Source organism: Pteropus alecto, unplaced genomic scaffold (assembly GCF_000325575.1).
Source record: "Pteropus alecto unplaced genomic scaffold, ASM32557v1 scaffold311, whole genome shotgun sequence".
In the NCBI taxonomy this organism is placed as follows: Eukaryota; Metazoa; Chordata; class Mammalia; order Chiroptera; family Pteropodidae; genus Pteropus; species Pteropus alecto.
In genome coordinates this window covers 4925552-4935248 of record NW_006431916.1, presented here as the reverse complement: position 1 = coordinate 4935248, position 9697 = coordinate 4925552, and the positions used below count along the sequence as shown (strand labels likewise).

General features: G+C 37.6%; 1 protein-coding gene across 2 annotated transcripts in view; it reads left to right on the top strand.

Moving 5' to 3' along the window:
- Window positions 1-6: 6 nt before the first annotated feature.
- Window positions 7-9697, top strand: part of CCDC50 (coiled-coil domain containing 50) — a 62595-nt gene continuing 52904 nt past the window's right edge. For both annotated transcript variants that reach the window (XM_006906177.3, XM_006906178.3), the window contains exon 1: window positions 7-155. In XM_006906177.3, the coding sequence (XP_006906239.1) occupies window positions 107-155 (49 nt within the window). In that variant the 5' untranslated portion in view covers window positions 7-106. The remainder of the gene's footprint in view (window positions 156-9697) is intronic.

The window sequence follows — 9697 nt, the reverse complement described above, 5'->3', positions numbered from 1 at the left end:
TGCGCCGCGTCGGGCGCTGCTGCTGCTGCTGCTGCGCGCGGGTCGCCTTCGGTGCCGGCGGCAGCCCGGAAGCAGGCGAGAGGGGCGGCCAGGACCCTGGCCCAACATGGCTGAAGTCAGCATCGACCAGTCTAAGCTGCCGGGAGTCAAGGAAGGTAGGGGCCGGGTCGTGAACCGCGCGCAGGGCCCCTCCCCTCTCCCAGCCCGGGTTCCCTCCTGGCAGGCTCGTCGGCCCCTCGGCCCCCGCGGCCGGGTCGCGGCGCCCACCTGTGCTGGCCTGCCCTGGCCGCGAAAGAGATTGGGTTTAGGCTCTACCGTGGGACCTTAGGCAAGTCACTTGCGTTCTAGGCTTCATTTTTTTTTTTTTTTTTTCCCCTGTGTGAGATGAGGAGAGAGGATAGCACCACCCTCAGCAAGTGGTTGTGCAAATGTTCTAGTGAATAGCCAAGCCCTTAGTGAACGCTCAGGAGCTAGGTAAATTTGACTTATTTGTGTTCTTAAAGATTAAGGCCCAGCCTAGCTGGCTTGAAGGCTAGGAAATGGGGAGGGGTTGACATTCAGTTCCTTGTGGAGCCTTTGTTTTGAAACTTCCTTTCTATTTCCCCTAGCCCGGCGTCTGGCTGGCTGACTTTCCTACCTTCCCTGAGGTTTAGAAGTTTAGTCTTGGCACTGCCCAGCGTGGCGGCGGGTGGGGAAGCTGCTATGAGCATTTTCTTACAAAAAGCACTGAGCGAGGGGGAACGGGGCACTGACTGGTGACCTTGATTTTTTAATGGCTCCCTGTACTGAAGTCCAGGAAAATAAAGCTTGATTAGTACTGGTCTGGCTTGGCTACCAGCAAGTAGCCCTTTGATTTCCCTTCCCTTGTTTTCATTGGCTGTCCCAAGACCTAGCAGTTTTCATTGAGGTCTTGGGTGCTGGATCATCTTAACCTTTAGGTTGTCTTTGGCTCTTCTCTGGCCCTGGGAAGCATTGAAGGCCCAGAGTACTATCCTGGTTTGTAAAGGTTGTCTTTGTTGTGGCTGTCATAATAATTTAGGGAGGAGGCAGGAGAATTAAAATGTTAAATCAAATTACATTCAGAGGCTGCAGCATACTGATCAGCCTTACAGCCAGGCCTGGAGGACACCTGCAGAATAAAGGAAGATTTCTGTCGGGATTGCTAACAACCCATTTCCCACACCTGTGGAAGGGGAACTAGGAAAAACAGTCTTTAAGTGATTGGCTGCCGACCACAAAATAAAATCGTTCCTTACCTATGGCTAAAATCTATAGATTAAAGGCTGGGACCTGCCAGCTGTCCTTTCACACTACAAACTCTTTTCCTTCCTCACTGTATGTCCATATCAAAGGAAATAGGTAAACAAAGTCTTTTAACTCATAGGAACTAAAGAATGATATATAAACTGTATCCTCCGACAGATGGGGCTTTTTTCCCCCCCTTGTCTTGGGTTTTTGTCTTTGCTTTCTCTAGTCTTTGCCTTTCCTCCTCTTTAATAAACTTTCCTTTTGCCCCTAACTTTGGCATGTGTGTTGAATTCTTTCTACACTCTCCGCCAAAGGACCCTTCTCTCAGTGCAGGGCTTGCGGAAATTTGCCCTGTCCTGCATCAGTTTCTTTCAAGTGAGCATTGTGGGCTGAGGTTTCTTGGAATTGTGGAATCGAAAATAAGATTCTTTGCTTTCTTGAAACTGCGTGTTTCTTGGTCAACTTGTTTTGACCGAAATGGTCTTGTGGGTGCTCAGGTAAAACCTAAAATCCCAAGAAAGCTTGACTACTTTCTTTCCCAGACATCCAAATACTAGGAGACAAAGTTACTGGTTTTCTGTGGAATTTTTAATGGGGTTGGGCCTGGGACCGTCCTATTGTTCCTGAAGGATATTAGAGTTTAGGCCTGAAATCTTAACAGTAATGTTTTTCAGCCTTCTAGTTCCCAGCCAGGCTTTGGTGAAGAGTATGACATTCACATGTAAATGTGGTTTTCATAGCATTGTCAAGACTAGGGAGCCTGAGTGATAGTAAAGACACATCTACACTTTGAAAGTCGTAGTCTTTGAGTATCTCTGCTTGTCTTTAGTCTTTTGGGTATGAGAGAGAGAGAGACAGAGAGGGAGGGAAGGAAGGAGAGATGAAGAGGAGGGGAGGAGAGAGAGAGATAGAGAGAGAGAGGGAAGGAGGGAAGGAGAGAGGGAGAATGTGTGTATGATGTCTCTGCTGTAAGGACAGTCATCCTTGTGCAGTGTGTAGTGCTTCCTTGAGGGTGAGTGATGAGTAGAATTGGAGTTCAAACACAACCTTAACATGTAAAGTGTTAATCATATAGTGCTGTGATTTTGCCCAGTTCCCTCTACTGTTCAGTGACCTGGAACAAACTTGAAACTAATTTTATGTATATGCATTTATATTACTCTTAATCTTCCAGTTTCTAACCAAGACATGAATGATTTATTCTAGTATATTCATTTTCAAGGGGTTCAACAAACATTTTCTCTCTAAAAATGCAAGATTTTTCTGTTGCTGAACATTTGAATTGGCTTTCATTTCACCTAATATAGTGTTTGGCAACCCAGTTTATACAATATGGTAAAGTGGTAAAGAAATTTAACGTGACTCTTTCATTAAGTTAGGATTAAATATTGATTTTGACGGTGGTCAAATTGTTGACAAGATCATCGTCTTTGTAAGCATTGACTTTTCTGGTTTAAAGATCATCAAAGGAAATGATATATTAGCAGCATCCTAATCGTGGTGTAGTTTTTGATCTGAGAAATATTCAAGTCTAATAAAGTGTATCATTCTCTAATAAAACTCTTAATTATGGGCCAGTTACTCTTAACAATATCATTGGATGCTAATTAAAGAGAGTAAAGTTGGTGCTCATGATTGGGTAAAACATGCACAGTGAGACTATTCTTAAAACTGAAACTTTAACTCAATTTGAAAAGGAAGTTTAGTAATAATTTGCTTAATAGTCTGGCACATATTTTTAAACCCCATTTTAGAAAAGCTGTCTCTTCCACTTCTCTTTTTCCATCTAAACTTTTAGTAGGTTTATATATAATTACAATTTGGAGTCATGGGGTAGATTCCAATAAAGACTGAGAACAATAATGTGGTGAGGATCTGCCCCTTCCCACTGCATTTTCTTTAGGAGGGGGAAGGGTGCCCTGTGACCTTTGCTGTGAATATCTCAACAGGTCATGGATGGCAGCAGACGTCAGGGAAAGGGCATATTTGAAAATTTTCTTTTCTAGGTTAAAATCTAGTGCTCACTTACTTTTTAAGGCGGTCAAAGATATTCATCATTTGGACAGACCTTAAAAAAAACCAAATAGGGCAGTATTTTTATCTTGGGAATCTCTTAAAATAGGAGACAGAGGGGCACATTGGAGTTCAAATGTAGGTGAAAAGAATTAAGTCTAACTAAATGTCAAAACATTATTTCTGGTTTAAAAGCGTATTTGGAACATCTGCGTACTTTTTGTAATGGAAATACCATCGACAGTAGTTAGGAATAATGCTTTATTTCTTCTGAAGCATTTGAGGTTCTATGCAACAAGATTTGAAATAATTCCCAGCCATTTTTTAATCAATAGATGTATAACTCAAACGTATCATGCAATTTGTGAATGTTAGACAAAGGTATAGTTAGGTTACAATAATATTCTGAAAGTTCCTTAGTTTAGATCAGAGCTGGGAATATATTTTCTAAAAATGAGCACTTTTCATCATTTAACAAACTTAGATTTTTGGTCAATTCTAGCTTCCTTGTTGAATTTTCTTTCTGAAACAACAGTCCAGAATCCCTACTTTCCTTTTTGTTTTCTCTAATTAAATTCTCACATCATAAGTTAATTTGAATTGCTCACTTATCACTGTAATCTTGCTTTTTCTCCCATCTAACAATGGTTTCACATTATCTTAAACTTTTGATTTAAGAGCATTAAGTACATGAAAGCCATTTCTAGACCCTTTTAAACTTTAACTCCTTTGCAAGTTTTCCCACTTCTAGCCATGTAACCATCTTCCTTCCAGTGCCAGCAGCTTTTTTTCTTTCCTTAATGGCAGTAAGGAATTTTATTATGCATTTTGTATTCTTACTGTTCTTCAGATGGAAGAGTCCACCATCTCCTAAATTAACTGTGTTTGTGTGTGTGTGCATGTGCATGTGTGCACACACACACACATTCAGCATCTGAAATATACGCAGTCAGTACTGACATTTTTTGAAGTAAAGGTAGCTTATTCTGAGAGCAGATCCTTTTTCTTTAGTGAAAGATAAAAGTTAATACACTTTCGGAAGTATACCTAGAAAGCACTAATTCCTTTTAGGTCCAAGAAACCCCAGTGGCATGATAGGGTAAATTAAGTTTATGGCATAAATCCAGAACTTTAAGGGGAAAGATAGAAAAATATGTCTGGTGCTTTTAACCAATTAGTCCTAGAGATCTAAAGCATATCACATGCATCTAATGTGATGAGAGACTGTGAGATGTATATTATCTGGTACCAGGGCAAACTCCTTTTCTCTATTCTTCAGAATTCCACAGCCTTTTTTTTTTTGGTCTCTCTCTTTTTTTTTTTTTTTTTAATGAGACCATGGATAGATCTTCTTGAGTTGCAGGTTTATGTCTTTTTTTTTACCCTCATCTGGCTTCAGGTCTTTTACTTAGTCAGCAAATGTTCAGCAAATATTTGAATGTGCAAATGAATGAGTGAATAAATGAATGTATTAATAGATGCTCCCTGTTGGGTCAGGATTCCTATCTTTGGCATAATTATTTCATATTCCTTCTCAGAATATAAGCTCTTAAAAGGCAGAGATAATGTCTTTTAACCATGGGCATCACATATCATAATACCAGTATTAAATTTATAAAAACTTTTAATCTTTTTTCCTAATGTTCATTTTCTAATAAGTATGTATTATAAATAGAATTCATCGAACATAGATAAGTATAACATAGAAAGTAAAGTAATTCCAAGCTCTTCCTTCTGGCCTTGGAGGTAATCATTAAGGATAAAATGTTAGTAACACATTTAAAAAATGTTGTTTTGTGGTTTTGATTTTTATTTGAGTTAGAGGTTTGATTTTTTTTTCCCCTTAAGTGCAAAGCAACAACACACAATTGACAGCTGGAAAGAATCTTAGATACAGTAAAAAGAAAAAAAAAAACAGTTTAAGTGCTGCGTGCCATCTGTTGAGGGATGGTGCTTTCACAATAAAAAATGTCCTGTGGTGCATGCACATGAGCCTTACTCTGGTGGACAGGCAGTTGTATAGAGTTCAAGGAGTTATAAAGGACCCTCTAAATTTATTTGTGGACCCAAAATGCTTCTCACATAAGAGAGAGAAAAATCTTTCAGTTTATTGCTATATACAGATATGCAATACTTTATTAAACGAATCAATGATTTTTAAAAAAATGGATGTAGTTGTTATTTGTAAAATATAGATTCTTTTAATGAACATTTCTGAAATCATTAAACGTTTTTGTTTTTGTTTTGTTTTCACTAACAGGTGCTTAGAGGACAGCTTCTCCCTTGTGGGGAAACTATAAAGTTAATAGGTATTTTTTAAAAGGATCTCAGAGTAGAAAGCATTAAAAAACAGTAATCTTGACCAACTTCCTCATTTTCTAGGTGAAAATCTAAGGGGCAGGTTGGAGAAGTGATTGGCACCAAACTACTGAAGTTAAGTAGCTAGGAGTTGGCACATTGGGGCTAGAATTAGAAAAGTTTAAAACTGAGTATTTACACAGTCCAGTCTTCCCACCCCTCTCCTTTCCCACCTTCTATCTTTTCTCACTGTCTCCCTCATTTCCTACCTTCTCCCTCTCTCTCTCCCTTTTTTTCCTGTCCTCCTCCTCATTCTTTAAAATTATTCTGTAGATACATAAGAGCTGCCATTCATGTGTTTCATTAATACTGTCTCATGTTTAAAACAGTCGAATGAAAATAAGTGACAAAACAGTTTCAGATTTTCCCGAAGTTATTTTAGGAATAATGTTTGATATGAAGGTTAATGAGCTTAGAATTTATTTTTAATCAAAAACATTTTTTAGGCCTTATTTTGATTCAGCACATGAATTACTGAGTGAACTATAGGAGATTGCAATCCTGCCTGTGTTTTTTCTAAGAAACCTAAAAGATGCATTTCTTCTCTGGTACACTCACCCTGAAGGGACTAATGTTTAAAGGCTAGGACATTTTAAGATTAAATATATTAGGAAAATAAACTCAAAGAAAGCCATAGGCCATGGTTTTTCCTCAGTTCTTATCTCAATAAAAACAAGGCAGTTTTTATTGAGATAAATGAATTTTGCCTCAGTAACAAAAAGCAATGTTTTATTCTCTTGCTCATGAAGAATGCAGTTAGAGATACCACAAAACTTAGGTAAACTCTGCTTGAAATTCCACTTCTCTAAGTAAGGGAACATATTTTGAATTGAGCTGCTCTGACCTATGAGGGAAGAAACCAAACCTTATCACAGCTATATTTGCAATTTCTGAAGTAGGCACTGGAAGGGCTTTGGGATTAATGTTTTTAACTGATAACCCATTTAAAAGTGTCCGGCGCTTAAAAACTGTAAAATTAGGATACCCTAGATCTTGGATAAGACCTAAAAAGGATAATTGGTTTTTATATTCAGAAACAACCTTGGGGATTATTTAGACCATTTATTCCCAGATGTTTGAATGTAGAAACTAGCATAAAAGGACAAACACACACCAAATAGAACTATTTATTTTTGCCATTATTTCATTAAAAAAACATATACTCATTAAGATTTGCCACAACATGAATGGACCTCTACGACATTATACTAAGTAAAATAAGTCAGAGAAAAACAAAGTATGATCTCTATTATGTATGTGGAATCTAATACATACATACATACATACATACATACATACATAACTAAGCTCATAGATACAGAGAACACATTGTTGATTGCTAGAGGCAGTGATGAGGTGTGGTGGAGTGGGGGGTATGAGAAGTGGGTGACTGTTTGTTATTTTAGTTTAAATAAATTGGAAAAACAATATGTTTTAAAATATTTCTGTGATTACAAAACAATATGTACATATTGTAGAAAATTTAGACTAGTTTAAAGAAATTTAAAATAATCTAATTTACTATGGGGTGAGGGTATGTGGAGCTGGTCTTTGAAGATGACCTCCTAACAAGCCATAACTCCCAGTTTCATACCTTTGTGTAGTCCCCTTTCCTTGAACTTGGGCTGGTTCTGTGACTTGTTTTTGACCAGTAGGATATAATAGAAATGATGGAGCGTGACTTCCGAGACTCAATCTCCAGGAGCCCTGTGGTTTCAGCCTGGGTCTTTTGGAACACTTGTTCTTGGCAAGCTTCTTTTTAGAATCCAGCTGCCATGCTAGGCGAAGCCAAAACCCCAGGGAGAGCCCACATGAAACTGCTCTGGTTGAACAGCCCCAGCTAAGCTCTTTGCCAACAGCCAGTGTCAACTGCTATATGTATAATATGGAGGTACAGCCTGGCTGAGCCTTCAGGTGACTATAGCCTCCACTGCCATGTTCTGGTTTCCACATGAGATACTCCATGTGAGGACCACCCAACTAAGCCTGGTTGACCCACAGAACCATGAGGGATCATCATAACCTATTGTAAGCTACTGAGGGGGGTTGATAACTGGTATGCATGTGGGCTAATTTCAGAATAAACCCATTTAAAGAGAGCTGCTTGATGCAAAAGAGCTCAGACTCTAGGTCCCGGCAGGCTTGATGTGCATTACCACTTGGTCATTCACTAGCTGTGTGACCTTGGCTAAGTTATTTGGTTACTGAATCTTAGTTTTCTACATTTGTTAGATGGAAATTGGGAGATTTAAAAATATTACAGTGGCACAGAGTAAATACTAAGTAAATGTTAGTTTCCATTAAAAACACACACATACATTAAAATATGTAGGTATTCATATGACAGTTGGTAACTATACGCTGTCATAAAACAGTGAAAACTTTCTGATAAACCAGAACCAGTGTATAAGCAGTGTTGTTTATATATCAATGTTTCCTTTTTTCTTTTTAGTCAGATTCATTGGGGTATACTTTACATACAATAAAAATTTATCCTTATTATATGGTTCTGAGTTTTGACAAATCTGTGGAGTCTTGTAACTGCCACAACAATCAAGATATAGACAAGTTACATAACCCCCAAACTTCTTTTCACATCCCTGCCAGCCACTGATTTATTTTCTTCCCCTGCAGTTTTGGCTGTGTAAAAATGTCATATAAAAGGGATCATACAATAAGTAGCTTTTTGAATTTGGCTCTTTTATCATAACATTTGCTATTAGGTTGTACATATAAATAATTTTGTTCCTTTTTATTGCTGAGTTCCAGTGTATGGCTGCACTACAGTTTGTTTATCCATTCACTAGTTGTTTTCATTTTTGGTTGTTACAAATAAAGTTGCTGTAAACATTTGCATACTTTTTTTATGGTGACTATAAGTTTTCATTTCTCCTGGGTAAGTACCTTAGGATGGCAGTAGTGGGCCATAGAGGAGAATGTATATGTAGCTTTGTAAGAAACTGCTAGACTGTTTTTCAAAGTGGCTGTACCATTTTTCATTTCCACCAGCAATGTAGGTGAGCTCCAATTACTCAGCATCTTTGCCTGCACTTTGTATTGTCAGGGTCTTTTTATTTATTTTTTTTAATTAAAATTTTAGCTGTTTTAATAGGTGTTATGAGGCTTAAATTTGTATTTCTCTAATGACATGGTGTTGAGCCTCTTGTGGTTATTTACCATTCTTATATCATGTGTTGAAGTGTGTTCTAAGCTTTTGCCTTTTTTAAAAAGAATCAGACTTAATTTTATTGAGAGTTTTTTACATATTCTGGATTCAAGTCTTGTATCATATATATACACACACATATTGTGTGCGTGTGTGTGTGTGTGTGTGTGTGTGTGTGTTTGTGTGTAGCAAATGTCAATGGTTTTTAAACCTTGGTGCAACATGAGAATGATATAGGGAGCTTTTTTACTATATAAAAAATTCCTGGCCCTACTTGATAACAACTGAATCTCTAGATACAGTCCCAGGAATTTGTAGTTTTTATACCCAGATTATGCACTTGGACATTTGGATTATACTGGTCGAGAATACTGTGGTCATCCTCATGCAGGAATCATTATTTCTTAAGTTTTACAGTGGCAGCTCATTTCTCTATCAGTGTTAAGGAATGAGTATCATTTCTTTCCTCTATTAATTGAAATTTGTTTCTCTAAAATAGAGATCTGCAAATTATGGCTTTTGGCCCAATCCAGCTCACCCACTGCTTGTTTTTATACGGCAGGCAAGCTGATAATAGTTTTTACATACTTTAATGACTGAAAAACAAAAAGAAGAATGTTTCTGATCTGAAAATGATATGAAATTCAAACTTCAGTATCTATAAGTAAAGTTTTATTGAATATATCCTTATTCATTTGTTTACATATTGCCTATGGCTGCTTTCATGCTGCAAAGGTTGAAATGAATAATTGTGGCAGAGACCTTTTGACCAGCAAAGATAAAAAATTTTACACCCTGGTACTTTACTTAAAAAATTGACTTTTTTTTTTTTTTGGACCATTTTCAATGAAATTTTTAAAAACTTCCTTATTGAACCTTTTTTGATATGTCGGTTATCACTATTAACATCAA